The 23,405-nt window shown below is 42.1% G+C and overlaps 1 protein-coding gene across 1 annotated transcript; it reads left to right on the forward strand.

Annotated features, from left to right (window-relative positions):
* The first annotated feature begins 12,135 nt into the window (after positions 1 to 12,135).
* On the forward strand, positions 12,136 to 22,735 carry LOC146569333 (putative polypeptide N-acetylgalactosaminyltransferase 8). Its single transcript, XM_085281072.1, has 11 exons — positions 12,136 to 12,429; positions 17,087 to 17,432; positions 17,561 to 17,727; positions 17,911 to 18,097; positions 18,551 to 18,748; positions 18,861 to 18,975; positions 19,275 to 19,460; positions 19,972 to 20,109; positions 20,237 to 20,329; positions 20,927 to 21,097; positions 21,207 to 22,735. The coding sequence occupies exons 1-11, from the start codon at positions 12,180 to 12,182 to the stop codon at positions 21,324 to 21,326; spliced, it is 1,971 nt and encodes a 656-aa protein (XP_085137198.1). The 5' UTR covers positions 12,136 to 12,179; the 3' UTR covers positions 21,327 to 22,735.
* The last annotated feature ends 670 nt before the right edge of the window (positions 22,736 to 23,405 follow it).

Genomic DNA, 23,405 nt, shown 5'->3' on the forward strand with positions numbered 1-23,405 from the left:
ACCTGGAAGTCCCGAGGTCAAAATGGGAGATGCCCCCAAGGGTGGTGGAGAATGACCGAGCTAAGATCCTGTGGGACTTCCAGATACAGACGGACAAAATGGTGGTGGCTAACCAACCGGACATAGTGGTGGTAGACAAACAGAAGAAGACGGCCGTAGTGATCGATGTAGCGGTTCCGAATGACAGCAATATCAGGAAGAAGGAACACGAGAAGCTGGAGAAATACCAAGGGCTCAGAGAAGAGCTTGAGAGGATGTGGAGGGTGAAGGTAACGGTGGTCCCCGTGGTAATCGGAGCACTAGGTGCGGTGACTCCCAAGCTAGGCGAGTGGCTCCAGCAGATCCCGGGAATAACATTGGAGATCTCTGTCCAGAAGAGCGCAGTCCTGGGAACAGCTAAGATACTGCGCAGGACCCTCAAGCTCCCAGGCCTCTGGTAGAGGACCCGAGCTTGAAGGATAAACCGCCCGCAGGGGCGTGCTGGGTGTTATATATATATATATATATATATATATATATATATATATATATATATATAATGTTTTTCCTCTACACCCCCCCCCCCCCCCCCCCCCAATTTTTTTCCACATGTCGAGGAGCGTGTCAGGCTACATTTCACTGTGTGTTATACTTGTATAACTATGCATGTGACAAATAAAGAACCTTGAACCTTGAACCTTGAACTCTCCCCCACTCAAAAAACGTCGTCTCGACATTATACCAACAAGATGCTTTTCAGTCTATATTCTCTTGTAGTCAGGACATCAACAGCAGGGTGAACCAATGTCCTCAATTCTGTGGGTTTAACACCTGTTTCACCACAGTCCATCACTGGTGACTGAAGACAAAGTCTATAACCAGTCCATATGTGAGTCTTCACAAAGTCTATTGTCTATGGTTATAATCCACAGATGGGGAAAGGTTCATGTCTTTTTCTTGATGACAGTCTGTAAGTACAGTTCTCAAGTCATCAGTGAAAAAGTGTCAACTTACATTTGCTGGAGTTCATACAAACCAATGGGCTGGGTGCAGTATGACTGCACAGCTGGAAACCATGGAACCAGGCCCGGGTACACAGGAAGCAGTTGCGGTGCTGGCTGAACACTGTAGCAAGATGGGGTGCCCAGTTGGTCATACGTCATCCGTCTTGGCGGGTGTCTCTCTCGCTGTGGCCGCTGAGGTGTCTCCTCCTCAAGTCTCTCGAGTACAACAGGTGGAGGAGGGGCAGGTATGTCACCTGCAGCGGGCTCTGCCTCCTCACAAGTTGTCTCCACGACAGCTGGGTCAGGCGCCTCCAGATGGTCTCCAGCAAGAGGCTCTGGTGTTGGTGCAAGAGCAGGGACTGAAGCTGCGGGCTGAGACGTTGCTGTGAGACGTTCTTGTTCTGATGGCTGGGACACAGGTTGAGGTGGTGCGTAATGACAGCGGTATTCATCAACACTGCCCTCATCATCAGAGTCTGGCACAACAGCGACGGGTTTATCAGTCTTTTTCTGTTCATGTCTTGTACGATTATCGTTTTCAGGCACTTATTCAAAAGGTAAGTGGTCACATGACATAAGCAAGTTTCTGTGAAGCACTCTAGAGCGCCCTCTGCCTCTCTCCGGTCTTACCTCATAGATCGGGAGGTCAGGCCCCATTTGTCTGACTACTGTGTGAACAGTGTCCTCCCAATAGTCTCTCAGTTTCCCTGGGCCTCCTCTAGGTGTCAGGTTTTTGACCAGAACTCTCTCGCCAGGTTGTAACACAGAACTCCTTACTTTTGTGTCGTAGTGTCCTTTTCAGCAGCTTTCTTTGCATTCTCATTTGCTATAGAGTAGGCTTGTTCCATGCCCTTTCTCCATTTTTCAACATAGTCTCTGTGGTCACTAAAATCTGTTTCTGAGTACAGTCCAAAGAGCATATCTACTGGTAGCCTGGGTGACCGTCCAAACAGTAGGTAAAATGGGGAGTAGCCAGTGACTTCACAACGTGTGCAATTATATGCATACATTAGCTTGTTGATAGATTCCTTCCAGTTTGACTTTTGTGTTTCAGTTAGCGTTCTAAGCATTTGCAGCAATGTCCTGTTCATACGTTCAACGTGACCGTTCCCCATTGGGTGATAGGGTGTTGTCCTAGAACCGGCCATGCCACAAAGTTTCTTGAGCTGACTGAATAGCTGATTTTCAAATTCACCTCCTTGGTCATGGTGAATGCGACAGGGGAAGCCAAACTTTAGGGCATAGTCATTGAATATCAGGTTTGCAGCAGTTTTGCCTGACTTTGAGGTGGTGGCATAGGCTTGCGCAAAACGTGTGAAGTGGTCAGTTATCACTAGAATATATTCATAACCGCCTTTGCATTTTTCAAGATGGAGAAAGTCTATACACACCAGCTCAAAGGGTTGCGTAGTTATAATGTTTGTTAAAGGAGCTCTTGCTTCATGGCTGGGCTTTTTCTGCTTTACACAGGAACAAACGTTGGTCACATAATGCTCGATGTCTGCCTGCATGTGTGGCCAAAAGAAGCGTTCACGTATCAAAGACATTGTGCGATCAACACCTTGATGGCCCATATTATTGTGCAGCTCTTCAAGTACAGTCTTTTTGAACTGATCTGGCAGGACTAGCTGTTTCCGGGCAGAAGTGAGTCTGTACAAGATGCCATTGTTATCTAGTCTTAACTTGCCCCACTCTCTGAACAAACATTTTGTCTTAGGGTCAAATGTTCTTAGCTCTTTGGGCAGTGGTTTTGAATCTGTCTGTTTACACTGTAATACAGGGCTTATAACAGGATCAGACTTTTGCGCTTCATTAAGCTGTTCTTTTGGTATGGGTGTGAATATTGCTTCTGCTGGCTCACCGTCTGCTGTGACTGACATTGCTGCAGCTGAGAGTGTCCATGCAGCAGGTGTGTCTTTCTGTACCTCAATGGCCTGGATAGCAGCTGCAATAGTGTCCGGTGGCACTTCCTCAGAGCAGTCTCTCATCAAGGTTTCGACATCAAGTGGCATTCTTGATAAAGCATCTGCATCACTGTTTTCCTTCCCTGGTTTGTACTTAATGGTGAAGTGAAAATCAGCAAGCTCAGCGACCCATCTTGATGTGGTGGCATTCAGTTTGGCTGTTGACAGAATGTACGTTAGCGGGTTGTTATCGCTATAGACAGTAAATGTTGGGGCATAGTACAAATAGTCTCTGAATTTGTCAGTGATAGCCCACTTCAATGCTAAAAATTCTAGTTTTCCTGCATGGAAGTTGTAGTTTTTTTCAGCCGCTGTTAGAGTACGGGAGCCATAAGCAATAACTCGCAGCTTACCATCTTGTCTCTGGTACAACACTGCGCCTAGCCCTTTGTGTGAGGCGTCTGTGTGTACGATGAACGGCTGTGTGAAATCTGGGAACCCCAGCACTGGTGGGTGGAGCAAACAGTCTATTAGTTCTTCAAGCGCACTTTGATGCTGGCCAGTCCACACGATTTGTTTTGAGGAGGGCACAACTTGACTGGCTCTCTTTGGTCTTGCCCGTGTCCCTTTTGTGGTGTCTGAGTTCTCTGTGGTTTTGTCAGCTTTTAACAGTTCATACAAACAACCTGCTTTTCTGGAGAAGTCTTTTATGTATTGTCTGTAGTAGGAGAGAAGGCCTAACATTTTTCTGAGCTGACCAACATTTTGTGGTTTTATACCTTTGAGGGCTTTGACTGCTTCAGAGTCTGCAGGATCCACTTTACTGCCCTCTGCAGACACTATTCTGCCCAAATAGCGCACCTCAGACTTAAACATGTCACACTTACTTGGCTTAAGCTTTATACCAAAGCCTCTCAATCTCTGGAGCACTTTTCTCACGTCCTCCAAGTAATCTTTGAACGTTTTGCTGTAAACTAATGTGTCATCCAGATAGGGGATGCAGATGTTGTCGCGCAGTCCATCCAGACACTCTTCCATACAGCGCTGAAATGCTGCAGGGGCATTCATAAGTCCAAAGGGGATGCGAATCCACTCATATAATCCCCAGGGGGTCACAAAAGCAGTGACTTTAGACTTGACTTGAAAAAATGTTCTAAGACTTGTGACTTGACTTGGACTTTTACACCAATGACCTGGGACTTGAATTGGACTTGAACCGGTTTACTTGAAAAGACTTGATATTTCACCCCAAATATAAAACTTAACATGCATATTATATAGAGATTGAAAATGTGATGTCATTCAGGGGTAAAACCGCAAAGGATTCTGGGAACTCGTGGCAAGAGGTACTAGCGCACGCAGGCTTTCAATTGAAATCAGTCACACAGCGATAAAAAGAAACACAAAAATGTCAAGAAGCTGTTGTATTATTAACTGCAATAGCCGGTCGCATGACAGCCACGGGAAGCCGACGGGTAAAGAGATCGGTTGTTATCGGATTACGGCGTTGAAGAGAAATTGTTCGAGCCATGTTTCCGAAGTAACAAAGACGCGACGGATGGCCTGGATTTCAGCCATTCAAAGATCAAATATAACGTCCCAGAACACTCCAGCTCACAGGTTAGTCTGCTCCAAGCATTTACACGAAGGTCAGTGTTTTGTAGTAGTTAATACGTCATTTTCATAACATAATTGGTGATATAGGTTACAAGCAAGTCTGGCGCTGAACAGAAATTGTCGCGCTATGCTCCTTTATTTATTGTGCATAAATAGTGAATTGTCCTGACACAATATTGCGTTTCGCCTCTGTTATTATGGTACATTGACAAAAACATATACTTTTATTCACAGGATAAAACAGGTTTTTTGTATCACTAATTGCCCAGTGCGATTACAGCATACAATATTATTGTCACTGCTACATTTCTGTGATGCTACCAGAAATTATTTCCACTACTGACTAATTACCGTTGAGCTCAAAGGTCCTATTAATAAACGGTTAAGGAATGTGTATTTATGACGACGATTTGTGAGACTGGTAAACTTATGATACGTACGATGGTCTTTACTTTCTACACTGTGCATTTCAAGGTCCTGCACCCATCCGTCGGTAAACTGTACCTGGGCTTGTTGCAGTGACCTGAAGTTACTAAACTTCATGAGTGTATGCACTCACTCCAAGAACCGTATAATTATAAATATGCATATAAATATGCTACGATGAGATAGCTGACTTCATCTAACTAGCAAATGTTGTCCAGGCTACGTTGGTGATACAGTTTTTTTTAATGTGTATGATATTTTTGTCATGCGATTTTAAAGCTGGTCCTACAACCGCATCCAAGAATAACATGCAGCTTATCTCAGAACTGTCGGTGAAAATTATTCTTGGAGCTAGGTTTAATTGAGCTGCATTTTAAAGAGGTGCAATTTCACAATTTGTGTATATTTTCTAAGTTCACTATTTTGTCATGTGTTGAGAAAAACACAGATTTTAAAATTACATGGTCTAATATTTACATTTAGCATATAACTGCAACATGCTTTTTTTCGGGTTTTTTTAAAGACTCGAAAGGACTTGAAATTCAAAGTTTAAGACTTGTGACTTGACTCGGACTTTTACACCAGTGACTTGAGACTCGACTCGGACTTGCCTGACATTACTTGAGACTTGACTTGAGACTTGAGGATAAAGACTTGAGACTTACTTGAGACTTGCAAAACAATGACTTGGTCCCACCTCTGGGTCAAACTGTGCAATGTTCAGAGAAACTGGAAAAGAAATGCACATCGCCGACTCTACAGGGCTCTATTAGAATATTCAAGTTAATGAAAGTATCCAAAGAAAAAGACTGAACAAGACTCGCTTGTTTGGAAGGATTACCAGGAGAAAGCCTCTAAATTCTAAAAAGAACATGGCAGCACAGGCTAGGGTTGGAAAATTGTATCTGAACCACAAGATATCTGCAAAAATGTATTTTGCACACACAAAATCAAACTATGATATTGAGCTATGGTGCACAGTGGCACAATTGGTGAAAATCAAACGCAGCACATAAACTGTCAAGCAGAGTGGTTGATGGGTAACAATTTATTCTTGTTGTGCAGCCACAGGACCTGGGCACTTTGCACTCACTGAGCTGACCAGGAACGCCTCTGTACATCAAGTATTCTAGAGTGAAACGTGAGTCCATCTGTCGGACTTGACCAACAGAGCAATGATGCCAAACACACCAGTCAATCTAAAACAGAATGGCAGAAAAAGCTGTTGCAATGGCCCAGTCAATGTCCAGACCACATTCAAGCCAATTAAAAGGCTGAATGAGCTCTAAAGAAAGCTGCGCACACACAAATGCCCAAGGACTTCAATGAACTGGAGCAATTTTGCAAAGAGGAGTTGGCCAAGATTCCTCCATAATGGCATGAGAGGGAAGAATTATTTTAACTTATTGGTGCTAAAAAGTATTGAATTATGGGGTCTACTTAGTTTACACACTGCTTCTGTTATTTTTGAACCAATAACGAGAAGGTATAACAGGTCACATGTTGTTCATCTGGGATTGTAAAATAAAGTTATTTTAAAACCTGAGGAGGACTCGATTATTTTTTATTATTAAGTAAGTAAGTAAAATTTATTTATATAGCACATTTCACAGACAAAAATCACAAAGTGCTTCACAATAAGATCAGGCATACAAGTTAAAATTAATTAAAAACCCGTTTGTATAAAAATGTCTTCAGCTGCTTTTTAAAGGAGTCAGTAGAGTCTAGACAGCGTAAAGACAACGGCAGGGAGTTCCACAGCCTCGGTGCCTGAAAAGCTCGATCCCCACGTGTTTTAAACCCGGTACGTGGGACCACCAGTAGCCTCTGACCTGAAGACCTAAGTGCTCGGGATGAAGCATGAGGTTTCAACAGGTCAGAGTTATACTGGGGAGCTTCACTGTGCAGAGCTCTAAAAGTTACAACTAAAATTTTAAAATGAACCCTAAAATTTACAGGCAACCAATGAAGAGAAGCCAAAACTGGAGTAATGTGTGACCTCTTGTTTGTACCAGTTAAAAGTCTTGCCGCTGCATTCTGTACAGACTGAAGGCGATCCAGAGCTGGTTTGTTGAGACACGTAAAAAAGACTTACAATAATCCAAACGAGAAGAGATAAAAGCATGAATCATCTCAAGTTCTGCCTTTGACACAAGTAGCCTGAGTTTAGAAATGTTTCTTAGATGATAAAAACAGTTCCGGACAAATTGTTTAGTGTTTCTCAAGAGACATCGAACTGTCAAATATAACACCTACGTTTCTAAGGGTCTAAAAAACTGATATGCTGCCTAATTTCTGAGAGCATGTGATCAGGTGCAACAATCAAGGTTTCTGTTTTATCTGCATTTAACTGAAGGAAACTGTCATTTAACCATTGTTTGATTTCTGACAGACAATTATTTAAACAAGACAATTTATAAAACTCAGAAGTTTTGAAAGAACAGTATAACTGAATGTCATCAGCATAGAGGTGATAAGCAATATTATTGTAACGTCTGATAATGTGGCCTAGAGGGAGGCTATACAGCAAAAAGAGAATAGGACCTAAAACAGATCCTTGAGGTGCCCCAGAAGGCAGAACTGATGTTTCCGACAGCACATGATTTATACAGACAGTAAAGGATCTCTCAGATAGATACGACATAAACCATTTTAAAACGACACCAGTAATCCCAAACAAGTCCTTCAGCCTATTTATCATGATGCTGTGATCAACAGTATCAAAAGCAGAGCTGAGATCCAACAGAACCAGAACGGTGTTCTCTCCAGTGTCTGCTGCCATCAGAGACACTTTAAGCAAAGCGGTTTCAGTGGAGTGCAATTTGCGGAAACCAGACTGGAAAATGTCCAGAACATTGTTCTTCTCCAAAAAGTTGTTAAGTTGTTCTGCAACTGTTTTTTCCAAGATCTTTGACACCAATGCTAATTTTGATATTGGCCTGTAACTGCTTGGAAGAGATGGGTCCATATTTGGTTTCTTTAATATTGGTTCAACAATAGCTTGTTAGCTGGGAACTGAGCCAGTATAAAGAGAAGTATTAATTATTTCCAGAATACAGGGGCCAATAGAGTCAAACACACTAATGAAAAATGATGGAGGACGTACATCAAGGTGGCTTGAGTCAGTTTCATTTGACCAAGCAGAGCACTGATGTCCTGTAAGGTAACAGGAGTAAAAGAGGACCAGATATCAGCAACGTGTCAGTGTGATACTGAGAGGATGGTAAATGGCCTGTATTTGTATAGCGCTTTTACTAGTCCTCCCTAGGGACCCCAAAGCGCTTTACACACCCAGTCATCCACCCATTCACACACTGGTGGAGGCAGCTACAGTTGTAGCCACAGCTGCCCTGGGGCAGACTGACAGAAGCGCCATCAGCCCCTCACCAGTAGGCGGTAGGTGAAGTGTCTTGCCCAAGGACACAATGACCGAGACTGTCCGAGCCGGGGCTCGAACCAGCAACCTTCCGATTACAAGACGAACAAGACGAACACCCAACTCTTGAGCCACGATCGCCCCGATCGAGGATGATGGAGAAATATTAGACCTGACGGCAGCGACCTTATTAATAAAATAGTTTAAAAACTCCCACCCTCCCCTTCCCTGGCGGGTCGCGGAGGGTGGGAGTGCCTACTGGGGTCAGCGGGGGAGCTGGCCCCAGGGAGGGGTTACCTGCCCCTCCCTTCCTTCCCTCCCCATCTCCAGCTGCCTCCCTCTTCCCGCTCCTCCACAACCACCCACACATGCAGGGCCTTCGAGTGGGGGTATGTCACCAGGGTGCAGAGGAGGCTACACCCCCCCCCCCCCCCCGTCCCCTTCTGGCTGCCTCTGCCTCAATTTTATCCCACAACTTAGACATTCACATTATTCACACTCTCATTACACATACATATAGGATCTTGGGGGTGGGCACAATCACGGAGTCCAAATTACCATCAGGGTGTACACGTCACCCCTGACGTCGTTGCCCACCTCTCAATTTTAAATACACGTAGACATTGAGGGCTAGCAGGAGGGACCATGCGCTTACCTGCTGCTCTCTGGCAGGTAGCTCCATGCCCTCCTGGGTTTTAATTGCACCTTAGAACACACATGCATCAACACTACAATGAGCGGGTGGAGGGAGGTTTGGAGTCTTCTCCCACCCCCATTCTCTGCGGCCTGCTGGAGCGGGAGGGCTAGGAGGAGGAGTTGGCCGTCCGACTGCGGTCTGGGGCGTGGGGCCTCCCTGCTGCTGCGGAGTCGGGGTGGTCTGCCTCTCCCCACCGCAGGGAAAAGGGTAACACCACCTGGGTCTGGGTGCAATTCCCCCCTCCAGGGGCAAGGGTACCTAGACCCGGTTTGTAGAGTACGCTTGGGGAGTGTGATTGTGTGTACAGCGTCTCTTTATGTCTGTCTCCGCGTTGGTTGAGTGTGGAGTGAGTGCATATGAGAGCATGAGGGTGGGAATGGATGTTTGTGTCTGTGTGTGCCTGTATGTCTGTGTCTATATGTCAGGTTGGGTATCAGACGCCACCTCTCTGGGGACACCTCAGGCCCTCCAAGGTTTGGAGGCCTATCTCCACCCACCACCACTTCCCCTGCCGGTGGCGGACTCCCTCAGGTGTCGGTGTGTTGGTGGTTCTTTGTGTCTGGGGGTGGGCGTCCGGGTACACACCGGCTCACTCCTTGGCGGCCGCTTGTCGGGGCCTGGGGCCTGGGGCTCGCTCGGGCCCCTTTGGAGGTGGGGTGCCCCCGGCCTCTCGGCCTGGGGCTCGGTCACTCAGGCACAGCTGGGGGCCGGCGGAGCTCACGGGCGCGTCACTGCAACTCCCCCTGACTTCTGCTCCGCGGCTGCTGGGCGAGCTCTCATCTGGGACTCTCCTCAGCTCTTACTGGAACAGTGGCGCGGCTGCCCCTCTGTTGGTCTTCCATGGTCTCTTGTGTTCTGGGGGCCTCTGGATGTCTGGAGTTTTGATCTCCTCCATACCCGCTTCACACCCTGGAGGACGGGGCTGTGGCCCCCCCACACTCCCTAGCAGATCATTACATGGAGAAACCCTTGGAATGCAAGCATGCTGATCCACACAGGTATGCACACATGGGTATTCACAGACGCGGACTAAAGCTTTCTTGGCTGCTGCCTCAAAGCACACTGTGCGCTGTCTATCTTGCGTGCTGCACAATATCGTTTATTATTTAGTAAATATTGATATCTATGACTAGCTAGTTTATTGTGATGGTGCTTTGTTTTCTCTATTATTATGTTGCTCTTTGTTGTTTGCTGTCTCCTCTGTTTGTTTTTTTTTGCTTGTTTTTTTTTTTCTCCATACAGGTGACCCAGGAGTTCTTTTTTTTTCTCTCTCTCTTCCCCCCCCCCCTTCTCACCGTCTCTTCTCCCCTTTGGTTTTCTTTCTTTCTCTCCCCCTCTTTCTCTCATTCATTCCCCCTGTCCTATTTATTTAAAAAAAAAAAAAAAAAAAAGACAAAGGATGAACTGAAGCTCTGCCATCACGTAATGTCGCATACTGCTGTTTCTGATGTCATTTAAAAAAAAAAAATAATAATAATAATAATAATAATAATAATTCATTACAATCAGATTTAGTATAGACTGGTACATGAGGAATATCAGGAGAGACAATGTTTTTAATTGTATCAAACAATACTCTGGGATTTTTCTTTTTTGAAGCTATTAGATTAGCAAAATATTCAGTTCTGGCATTTTTTATCATGTCGTTAAGTGAGGAAATTGATTCCTTGAGATGTACCCTATGGACCTCAAGCTTGGAAGCCTTCCATAAACGTTCTAATTTGCGACAATATCTCCTAAAATTTCGAATATTTTCATTTATCCAAGGACAGAAATTTGAAGAATGGACAACATTTAGTTTCAGAGGTGCCACCGTATCTAAAATAGATTTACATTGATTGTTAAAAGACAAAATAAGTGAATCCATATCATTTTGAGCCATGCGAGGGTCAAACATGGCAGAGAACCTTCTAGCAGCATCCTGGTTTATAATCCGCCTTTGGATCATCAATTTAGGAGGTGAAGGATCCACGTAAAATGACAAATTAAAGAATATACAACTATGGTCACTCATGTGGACATCTTCCACACATACATCATGTATATTTAAACCCAGGAGAAAACAAGATCCAGTGTGTGGCCCTTTGTATGTGTGGGGCCAGAAACATGCTGCTTAAAGTTAAAAGACTCAGTGATAGTGATGAGCTCAGCAGCAGTGTTACAGGAAGCGTCATCAATATGAAGGTTTAAGTCTCCCAATATTACAACCTTCTCCAGTTTAATGATCGATGTCAGAAGGTCGTTAAATTCAGTTAGAAAGACCCCAGCAGGTCCAGCAGGTCGATAGATTAAAATACAGTAAAAGGTTTTCAGAGAACCGACCTTCATCATCTGTGACTCAAATAAAGAAAAGAAGTCCGAGGTCATCGGTTTGCATATGAGTCTGTCCTGGTAAACAACAGCGGCATTAATATGTCCTTATATGTAAAACTTAGACATACGTTTATGTTATCAGTATGATAAATGCAGAAATGTACAGCCTCTCAGTCATCATTTCACCATAATTTCTTTCTTTAATCCAGTCACATCTTACAATCAGTACTTAGAAATATTCAGGGTTCAGGGTTCACACATACTTAGAAATATGAATAAAAAAGAAAAGACACAGTTTACTTATGGACTCGTAATATTAATGAGATGAAGTAGGAGTTGATTTTTGTCATTAGATTTATCCTTTAGCCACTGAGGAATGTAGTCATTTTTGTGTGATAGTCTGTTGTGCACCTCCCCTCGTCATCTGGTAATATGGTGGTGTTTTGGTCTTTGCAGACTTTTCTGCAGACCTCTTTTTAGTCCCAAAGAAGCGTGAGGGATACTTATCAAGTCTGAGATTTCTGCCCGCTTGGACTACAGGCTAATTGACTGGTTAGCTATTCAATGAGGAGATGAGAGTTGTTTTTAATTAATTTGGCTGGACCATGTTTATTAACACACTATTCTTACAAAGAATTCTTAAATATACAATATATCTTTTATTGTCTGTTACATTCACGAGGCACAGTCACTTTTTTGGGCAGGTCTGGACGCACAGGGCCCGCCCATGACCCTGACGCTGCTTGCTGCAGGGCGTACCTGCCGCGATGGGCGGGTAGCGATCTTCACGTGTCTGCTCAACTAACGATTTAATAGCATTCACATCAGAAGTTATCAGCTATTTGATCTCGTCCTGTCAGTAGATGAGCTGTGTGTGTGTGCTTCTTTGTGTCCTCTCACGTTGGATTGTCTGGCTGGGAGGCTGGTGTGTTATCAGAATGAGGGGAACGTGGATAAAACGGCTGTTGTTGTTAGTGGGAGCTGTGGGGGTCATGCTGTACTTCGGCATCTTTCTGAAGAATGGACACCAACATAGCGTGGACACTAAAAACGAGATGGACACACCGCGCATGAAGACCTCGTCCAACCTGGAGGAAAGAATCAGCGATCTAAGTGAGTTCAGTCAGATTAAAGTTTCTCTTTTAGATGATTATTATTATTATTAAGATTAAATGCTACCCGTGGGTTTTATACAAGAAAGAAAGTTAAATATGGTAATAAAATTAAGCGAAATATCAATTAAATTCAGAGGCAGTTTTACATGCACATGTATTGAAGATATGACATTAAGTCAATGCCCGCCAATGATTTATTAGTAAAAAGTATAGGGGGAAAGACATTAATGAAAGCACCCTTAGTATGGTTATAAAAAGAAATAAATAGGTCTTTTGCAGTTTATTGTTGACAAATGAGATAAAATGATAACACAAGTTTATGTCCCTGTTCAATTAAAGTGTTTGTTGAGCTTGAAGAGTTTTCTTCTTCTTCGGCCATGTTCTCTTAATAATACACTCACTTGGTTGATTACTTTGCCCGTTTCTTTTATTGTTAGCAACACAGGAAGGGAATGAGATACATCATTGCTGCAGTTCGTGCCAACTGAACACACACACGGAACAGGAAGAGGAAATGAAAAAACAATCACCAAAGTAAAATCTCTTTCAAAATAAAATGATAATCAGAAAACGACAATCAGAAAAAACGTCTCTCCCAACATAAAATAAATCAATATATTTACTCATGAGAACACAAATCTAACACCCCCCCTTGTTCTCATGCTATCAACCCATAGCATCTTATGCATTTCCAAAGAAACATTTTTGAAACTTTCTGAGTCTCACTCTTGTGACTGGTTTTGTTAGTATGTCTGCAGTTTTCTTCTGATGGACAGTATTCAATGCAGATTTTCCCTTCATTTACCGCCTCACGAATGAAGTGATATTTCACATCAATGTGTTTGGACCTCTGTCTCTTCACAGGGTTTTTACTCAAAGCAATGGCCCCTTGGTTGTCCCCAAACAGTTTCGTGCATGTGTATCTTTTCTTGTCCATGCCGTTTAACAGTTGGGTTAAATACATGCTCTCCTGAGTAGTGGTTGCAAGACCAATGTATTCAGCTTCACATGTTGAGAGTGCCACTGTAGGCTGTTTCTTTGTTTTCCAAAATATTACTGGTCCCTCTTTAGTAAGTGCACAACAGTAGCCTGTTGTACTGCGTCTGTCTTTTACAGAGGATACCCAGTCAGAGTCACCGTAAGCAATTAGATCTAGATCCTCACTGCTTTTCTTAAAGATCAGTTCAAAGTCATTTGTACCTTTCAGATACCTGAGGACTTGCTTTGCCATTACTAGGTCCTCTCTCATGGGTTGAGCTAGTGTTTGAGATAGTCTGCTAACAACCCAGCTTATATCTGGTCTCGTACACGTCATGGCATATATCAAGCTGCCCACTATTTCTCTATACTCTCTTGAGTTAACAGTCTCATTTCCATCATTTTCTCCACACGTGGTAGTATCCGTTTTTAGATCACACGGTGTGGATCTGGGTTTGCATTCAGATGTCATGTTTGCTGTTGGTGCAAATGTCTCTTGGTAGTCTATCCCTTGTGTCTGGTTGTAACCTTTTGCTACAAACCTGGTTTTGAATATTTGTCCTTGTTAATTTTCTTTGAGGGCGTAGACCCATTTTCCTCCAATGGTATTTCTACCGGTAGGTAAAGTAGTCAGTTCGAATGTGTCATTCTCTTTCAGAGGGTTGATTTCTTCTGTCATTGCCTGTTTCCTCCTTGGTGCTTCTGGTGATTTCAGCGCCTCTTTATAGGTTTGGGGGATTCCACAGGTTGCTCTGTAACAGTAATCAACACTCACAGAGGTTACATTTGTTAAATCTTTGCAGTTAGATGTGTAATCCTCTAGATATTTGGGAGGTTTCCTTTCTCTGTTAGGATAGCGCTCAGTTTGTTTTTGCTCATCATCCTCATGTCTTTCTATGTCAGGGTTTGGTTCGTTTGTGGTGGTTTCCTCATCTCTAGGGGGTCTGTTCTCTGTTGCATTTTCGTTTTGTTGTCCTGTACTTTCTTTTGAGGGTACTACATACTCATAAGTCTGAATTTCTGAGTCATATTCATCAGTCTGTGTTTGTTGTTCAACAGTGTTCTTCTTGATAAATCTCACAAGCCTGTGTTTTGACACTTTTCCTGTGCGAGGGTTATAGACCAGGTATGCTGAGCTATTTTTACTATAACCCACAAATATTCCTTTTTCACATCTGGGATCAAGTTTCTTGTGGTTATGTGTGTATGCATAACAGTCTGATCCAAATATCCACAGTTTTGAGAGATCTGGTCTTTTCCCTGTTAACATTTGATATGGTGTACTTTTAGTCCTGTTACTGTAGCATCTGTTGCGGGTGTGAGCTGCATTTTGAACGGCGTAAGGCCATAATTCTTTTGGCAGCTCTTTTTCTAGTAAGAGACACCTCCCCATTTCAAAGAGAGTTCTCCATTGCTTCTCAGCTGTGCCATTTTGATGAGGAGAATATGGTGCAGATGTTTCATGCTTTATGCCTTTTTCCCTTAAAAGAGACTGAAAGGAACTGCTTGTGAACTCTGTGCCATTATCCGATCTAATGCACTTAACACTGCTGTATGGTGCACAGTCGGCTAGAAACTTTGCTGTGGCCTCTGTCGTGTCACTTTTTTGTTTTAGGAAGTAAACTGACACTGCCCCTGAAAAATCATCGGTAAATACTATAGCGTATTTATGACCACTTTGGCCACTTGGTTCAATAGGGCCGGCTAGGTCAGTGTGTACCAACTGTAATGGTTCACTCGCTTTTGGGTCGCTTTGTCTGTTTCTGTTGTTAGTGAATTTCCCTTCTGTGCACACATTACAATCTAGCATCCCACTGCCTGTGATTTTCATGCCATCTACAACATCAGGTAGTTTTAACACATCGCTAACATTACAATGTCCTAAAATTTCGTGCCATGTTTTTACATCACAAGCCAGATTAACAGTATCACAGGACATTATGTCATTGAGTGATGTTTCAATGTTTACCGTTTTCAAATAGTAGAGTCTGTTGTATTCTTCGATGGAGAAGACTGTCCCATCTTTGTTCACTAGTTCGTTCTGTCCCTTCTTGAAGATCACCTGTGCTCCATAGTTTGTAGCTGCCTTCACTGAAAATATGCTCTGAGGGTAGGATGGGATGAACAGGGCATCTCTCAGTGTGATGGTAGTACAGTGTCCTTGTGTGTCTCGTAGAGAGACGTTCGCGTCTCCCCTCTTGAGTGCAATGTTGTTTGTCCTGGATCCATCAGCGAGCTCCATGTAGTGTTCCCCAGGATCAAAGGTCTCGTCGAACTTTATGAACTTATTCTTCTCCGTAATGATGTGTGAAGTCGCACCACAGTCCACCATTAGTCCTTCTCTCATTATGTCAGTAGTCAGAGGTCTTTGACTGACTTTAAATACAAAAGTCTGCTCTTCTTTCTTGCCCTCTAGTTTTACTACAGTTAGTTTTGCGTCATCTCTGTACTTGGTTTTTCTTCTACATGTCTCATCACTGTGTGTCGAGCTTCTATGGTAGTTACACCACTTAGGTGTTCCCTTTTGGCGACAATCTTTTACAAAATGTCCTTTGTTTCCACATCCATGGCAGGTGATTGATGTTAAATCAACCTTCATCACATTATCCACTTTTACTTTGTTGTCAAATTTTTCTGTTTCCTCGTAACTTTGTAGGTTGCTTTTGAACTGTGTGAATGTTAAATCTTCACTGCTTTGAGTTGTGTGGATAGCAAATGGCTTGTAAGTTTCAGGAAGCCACTTTAGAATCATAGCGATAATAAGTCCATCACTGATGACTTCTTTTGCATTTCTTAGGGAGGTCACTGCTTTTTCAGCTCGGATAATATAATCTGTCACTGTCTCATCTGGTTTCTCCTGTAAAGACGTCAGCTCTGTGTACAGTGCGATGATTCTGGGCTTGCCTTTACTATCGTAGTGGTCACGTAGTATTTTTAAAGCTTTTCTTCCGTCGTCAGCCGCATCTCTCATTACCAGTGACAGACTTTTATCATCGAGAAACTGTATCAGTTCAGCGTAGCATTCAGCGTTCTTCTCTGCATCTGGGTTAGTGACTGATAATATAGTGTCCTTTAGGCCAATGATCCGCATGTGGCCGAGAAACTTCGCCTCCCAAAGTTCGTAACTGTTTTCGTCTCCGTTGAACACTAACCTCTGCCATCTTCCTCCTGTTGTGTCACGCCTGGGCCCATAACCTGTTGAGCTTGAAGAGTTTTCTTCTTCTTCGGCCATGTTCTCTTAATAATACACTCACTTGGTTGATTACTTTGCCCGTTTCTTTTATTGTTAGCAACACAGGAAGGGAATGAGATACATCATTGCTGCAGTTCGCGCCAACTGAACACACACACGGAACAGGAAGAGGAAATGAAAAAACAATCACCAAAGTAAAATCTCTTTCAAAATAAAATGATAATCAGAAAACGACAATCAGAAAAATCGTCTCTCCCAACATAAAATAAATCAATATATTTACTCATGAGAACACAAATCTAACAGTGTTTAATACTGCAATTTTAGCTTTTGAACGTGCAGTGTATTTTTATTTATGCTTTTGTTTTTATCCTTCTGTATGCATGTAAACAGAGGTAGTAAATGTAGAAGATGAGTGCATGTATGAAAGTTACTCATTCCATTTCTTTGATCATGTTTTTTCTTACATTCTCTTTTACTGAAGACAAAGTACTCAGAGGTTTTGAGAAAAAGCAGGATATCATGCAGAAAATATTGGAAGAGGACAGAGAAAAACAAAGAAAATCAGCAGAAGTCCAACAGCCAGCAGTTCAAAAGCAAGCAGAGAAGAAGAAAGATGATGCAAATATCCAACCCCAAAATGAAGCAGATCAAATGAAAAAGTCTGAAAAACTGTTCCCTAACTCGGTCTTGTTCAAGGAGTGGGGGGCAAATCTCTCTGAAGATGACCAAAGAGAGGCTCAGAGCCTGTATGAGAAGTATGGGTACAATGTTTTTCTGAGCGATCGCCTCCCTCTGGATCGACCTCTTCCAGATTCCAGAGATCCTCGGTACAACTTTTACAACTTTTCATTTTAATCTTTCATTCTCTCTCCTGTACATTCAAAGAAAAAAAATTACTCTATCCAGTCTATTTCTTGCTAAAATATTTCAAATTTCTGATCTTTTTAATAAATAGGTGTTTGAAAAAGAGTTACCCCAAGGACCTGCCAAGTCTCAGTGTGGTGCTCATCTACCTGGATGAAGCCCTGTCTGTTCTCCAAAGAGCCCTGCGCAGCATCATCGACCGCACTCCTAAAAACCTGCTGAAGGAGATAATAATGGTGGATGACCATAGTTCTAATGGTAAATTGGATACAAACGATTGGTTATAAGCCAATTCAAATATATCATCAAAAGCTGAGTGAAGACTATCACATCACACATGTTTGGGACTAGTTTTCTTCTTTAGATGGTTTGAATCTGCTGGTATCACTTCCTTACCCACACTTCCTTCAGAAAAAAACATAACTATCTTTTTCCATTCAGACAATCTGAAGGGTGACCTTGACGTTTATGTGAAGTTGCTTGAGCAGGAGAACCCTAATCTCCGTATTGTGAGAGTGAGGCACAGTGAGCAGAGAGGTCTCGCTCATGCCAGAGCATCCGGGTGGAGGGCTGCTACTGCTGACGTGGTGGCCATCCTGGACGCACACATTGAAGTCCATGAGATGTGGTAGGAACATGGCAGAAATACATATATTCAGTTGTTGGTTTAAGTCTTATATTTTCTGTTTTCTTTTATCATTATATTACCACATTGTGTTAAAGAACATATCAATGCTGTCTTCATGAGATTAGCTACAAGTTTACCAAATATAAATTGCCATCAGTGATTTTTTGAGGCCATGGATGTGTCAAAGTTTCACGACAGATTTGCTGAGAGTAATACGTTTTTCTTTCTCACATACAAACACTTTACATGTCTGGTGATCTGGTCCTCCTTTCCCCACATCCCCACGGTCTGCCAGCCAGACTGTGACACATAATTCCAGTTTATACCAGTTGCCATAGTCATGCTGCATAGTGTGATTGAAGAGTGTTGACCCAGACATGTCAGCAATTAATGAAATGTACACATTAGTTGACTAACTTTTCCACCTTTTCTTTGTTCCCCTCCTTCATACAGGGCTGAACCTCTGCTGACACAGATTAAAGCTGACAGAACTGTGGTGGTTTCCCCGGTGTTTGATAGAGTCAACTTTGATGATCTCAAGGTTACTACATATCATCCCAATGCACACGCCTTCGACTGGGCTCTGTGGTGCATGTATGAGAGTTTTACACCCGAGTATTACAAACTTAATGATGGTTCACTGCCTGGCAAGTAAGTTCAAGTGAAATCAATGTTTAACAATATAACAGCCATATTAACTCTATCATTATGATCTAATATCAATGTACAATAGTTAAAATAGAGTTCTCTTCTTTGACTTTAGGAGTCCATCTGTCATGGGGATCATGGTTGCTGATAGAAAGTTTCTGGGGGAAATTGGAGTCCTTGATGAAGGAATGAAAGTGTATGGTGGAGAAAATGTTGAGCTGGGAATTCGTGTGAGTAAAGACCACATGGTTATAAATTCTCTTTCATAGTAAAGCAAACATAAGTGTCTTTGCCATCAGATTATATAGAATATTTGTGCAGATGGATCTTCTGGATTTTGTTATAATCACCACAGGTGTCCGAATCTGCAGATCATTTAAAATGGCTATAAACATACCATAGAAACTGAAGGTGCAGGTAGCAAGTAAATGAATTATGTAATACAAACAAGGAGATGAGGTCCAAAGTTATATCTTAGCCATGGAAAGAATAGTGACTGAGTTTTATTGTGCTTTTTTTTTTCATGTAGGTATGGACATGTGGAGGCAGTGTTGAAGTTGTTCCATGTTCCAAGATCGCCCACATCGAGAGGGCCCACAAGCCCTACATGCCTGACCTGGGTCCTGCCATGAAGAGAAATGCCCTCAGAGTTGCAGAGATCTGGATGGATGAATACAAGCACAACGTTAACTTGGCTTGGAACATCCCATTTGAGGTGTTTTGTGGCACTGACACAAACAGCAAATTATGTTTTCTCTAAAGGATATTTCATTCTCCTGTTCATAGAGTCATGAGGAGATGAGTTATGGGTACATATTAGGCTTTGAGTGCTCTTTGTGTGTTTGAGTTTTAGCTTTTTTTGCATTGACATTTAAGGAAAATCTTTCTTCAGATTCTTCCTCAGTCACAATCTGTGAATCGATTCACATCTTCTTCTTAGTTCCTGCAGAATCATAGAATTGACACAGGCGACATTTCAGAGAGGAAGAAACTTTGTGGCATGGTGTTTGTGGCACTGACACAAACAGCAAATGACACTTTCTTTAAGGGATATTTCATTTGTTTACTTACATGACGCAAAAAAACATTGGTTAATTAACAACTTTATGAGACTTTGAGTGCTCTTAGCTTTTTCTACATTGACATTCAAAGGAAACCTCTCTTTAGATTCTTCCTCAGTCACATGAAACTATAAGCTGATTAACACCTTATTTTGCTTTTTGCAGAATCATGGAATTGACATAGGCGACATTTCAGAGAGGAAGAAACTCAGAGAAAGGCTGAACTGTAAACCTTTCAAATGGTACCTGGATAATGTGTATCCTAAGCTGGATCCCTGGGACGACCTCCTCGCATACGGAGGAGTACGTTTACTTTTCTCTGATGCTTAGTATGTTTGGTACAGAGAGGTCCTGCACAATGTGTGGGAATCTGTGTTTGATGATTTGCCTGTTTCCATTTGTAATATTCATAATGTTCTCCTGATGACAGATGAAGAACCTTGATGCTGACATGTGCCTAGACCAAGGTCCAGTACCAGGTCACACACCGATAGCCTACAATTGCTACTACTATGGACCTCAAGTAAGTGAAGCACCTTATAATTATGTTGACAATCATGATTATAAGGCAGTGCAGTTGTAAAAAACAAAAATCAAAACGAAAAACACTATAAATTGATTAAATCTTTTAACGCATACTGTATCATATTTGATACAAATTTGGGAGTTTTTCAGACTCCCCCCCTCCCCCCCAAACAACCTCAACAAATTGCACAACACAAGTTTAAGCAAAAAATGAAGAAAAAATAAATTTGGAACTCATATTTTTAAAATTTTTAATGGTAAACACTCTATTTTCTATTTTCAAAACCTTTCTTGCAATTATTTCATGGTTCAAGCTTTAAAGGGTTACAACTGAGTAATTTTGTCTTTAAGCTTGTCTCTTTGTTAAGCTCAGGATTGTTGACAGTGCAGCTGGTATTTTTAGATCGCACCCAGGATGTCTCTTTCAAAACACAAGCATTTGTGCGTGCAATTCCATCTGAAATGAATGTCACAGTCCACAGAGATCGAAGAAGTTAATTATTGTTCCTTATTGTCTGTTGTTAGCATTTTTAACATCCTAATATCATTTTGCCCTCTGTATCTCTCTGTCTCTTTCTCTTTCTTCCTTTCTAAGTTCACATATTATCGTGGAACGGGTGAGCTCTACATTGGTGGCATGAAGTCACATAAGTACAATGACAACCGATGTTTAGCTGACACGGGCACAAAAGAAACTGAGCCTGGCCTGTACAACTGTAAAGAGGCTATGCAGAAAGGAATGGGGATATACTGGGACTTCACTCAGGTACTACAAAGTTGTTTGCTGCATCTCAGAACAGGTTGAATGAGCACTGTTAGTCTTAAAACTGAACAAACTAGCTGCCTTTTTTTTAACACTTTGCTTTCTTTCCCAGGGCGAAGAACTGAAGAACAGACAGACAAAGAGATGCCTGGAAATTATAAACAAGAAACTTATAATACAGGAATGTACAGGTCAAAGATGGACAATTCAACACATAATCAAACCCTTTTAAAGTGTGTTTGAGCTCTGCTCATTGGGCAGTGGATAAGTTACACCTGGGTGCTCTATTGAGAACAATACATTTACTTTTGCTTCCAATACTTTTAATGTGAGTGTGTGTGTATTACAGATTTTAAAGCCAAGATATTTGTAAAAATACCTTAGATATTAAATAGGTTTTGTATCAAAGATTTTCAGTCTAGAGTAGCACAACAAACTTTGAGTCTTTTCAACATTCAAGACAAAGTTAAACAGTTGTGAAATCCTAGCAGGGTGTTGCCAATTATATGTCTGTACAAGAGTTGACATGAATTGCAGCAAATCCATGTTCACATATTCTGTCCCAGTAAAACTCATGCTTGGTAATTGCAGTTTTAAAGTGATGCTTTACTTATTAAGTTTCAGCTACAATGGAGACCATAAAATAATATCTTTTAATAACACATTTGCTCTGTCTGTTAAAAGTTTGAAGGACTTGAGTTTCCAGTATTTTAACGGTAGTTACCATAGCAAAATCTATAATTCATATCTGTCCTTGTGATGGCCAAACCCGTGGCCACACTCTAAAGTCGGTAACTTTTGTATTTTCTTTCTTCATTTGAACATAGTAATACATTTTAGTTTCCAATAACTTTATTGATTGGTTTGGATACATTTGTTCTATTTGTAAGCGCGCGCATTTAGTTTACTTATGTATTCATACTTCATTTCTTTGCTTTCTGACTAACCTTTGTCTTTTTATTTCTTACCTGCCATAATCCCTGGGAGTTGCTGGACAAAAGATGGTAGCCAGGGTTTGAAACCATTAAATGCAAAGGAAGATAATTGGACCACACCACCACTTCCTGCTGAAGGGGAGAATGGGTGTTTTCTTTACTTTAAAAACAAAGTATTTGTATTTAATTAAATATTTGAGTTTAGGGTTTAATGGGGTTTTTGATTTTCTTCTTTAGTGTTTAGTTTATTAGCAAACTAGGTTGTACTGCATCGTTTGTGATTTATGATTGTGTTTTGTTTGTTACCCCTCATGTGTCACAATGGTCTGATCAGCCATTATACAGTGAGTGCAGAATTATTAGGCAAATGAGTATTTTGTCCACATCATCCTCTTCATGCATGTTGTCTTACTCCAAGCTGTATAGGCTCGAAAGCCTACTATCAATTAAGCATATTAGGTGATGTGCATCTCTGTAATGAGAAGGGGTGTGGTCTAATGACATCAACACCCTATATCAGGTGTGCATAATTATTAGGCAACGTCCTTTCCTTTGGCAAAATGGGTCAAAAGAAGGACTTGACAGGCTCAGAAAAGTCAAAAATAGTGAGATATCTTGCAGAGGGATGCAGCAGTCTCAAAATTGCAAAGCTTCTGAAGCGTGATCATCGAACAATCAAGCGTTTCATTCAAAATAGTCAACAGGGTCGCAAGAAGCGTGTGGAAAAACCAAGGCGCAAAATAACTGCCCATGAACTGAGAAAAGTCAAGCGTGCAGCTGCCAAGATGCCACTTGCCACCAGTTTGGCCATATTTCAGAGCTGCAACATCACTGGAGTGCCCAAAAGCACAAGGTGTGCAATACTCAGAGACATGGCCAAGGTAAGAAAGGCTGAAAGACGACCACCACTGAACAAGACACACAAGCTGAAACGTCAAGACTGGGCCAAGAAATATCTCAAGACTGATTTTTCTAAGGTTTTATGGACTGATGAAATGAGAGTGAGTCTTGATGGGCCAGATGGATGGGCCCGTGGCTGGATTGGTAAAGGGCAGAGAGCTCCAGTCCCACTCAGACGCCAGCAAGGTGGAGGTGGAGTACTGGTTTGGGCTGGTATCATCAAAGATGAGCTTGTGGGGCCTTTTCGGGTTGAGGATGGAGTCAAGCTCAACTCCCAGTCCTACTGCCAGTTTCTGGAAGACACCTTCTTCAAGCAGTGGTACAGGAAGAAGTCTGCATCCTTCAAGAAAAACATGATTTTCATGCAGGACAATGCTCCATCACACGCGTCCAAGTACTCCACAGCGTGGCTGCAAGAAAGGGTATAAAAGAAGAAAAACTAATGACATGGCCTCCTTGTTCACCTGATCTGAACC

Source organism: Mchenga conophoros, linkage group LG7 (assembly GCF_057382185.1).
Source record: "Mchenga conophoros isolate Kocher_MC1m ecotype Shallow Benthic linkage group LG7, M_conophoros_male_GT1.1, whole genome shotgun sequence".
Taxonomy (NCBI): Eukaryota; Metazoa; Chordata; class Actinopteri; order Cichliformes; family Cichlidae; genus Mchenga; species Mchenga conophoros.

What these genes read in the sequence shown, in the direction of transcription:
- LOC146569333 (XM_085281072.1), top strand. Translation starts at nt 12,180, where the DNA reads ATGAGCTGTGTGTGTGTGCTTCTTTGTGTCCTCTCACGTTGGATTGTC. An exon ending in CCAGATTCCAGAGATCCTCG is followed by an intron (nt 17,433 to 17,560) that starts GTACAACTTTTA and finishes TTTAATAAATAG; the next exon opens with GTGTTTGAAAAAGAGTTACC. An exon ending in GATGGTTCACTGCCTGGCAA is followed by an intron (nt 18,749 to 18,860) that starts GTAAGTTCAAGT and finishes CTTTGACTTTAG; the next exon opens with GAGTCCATCTGTCATGGGGA.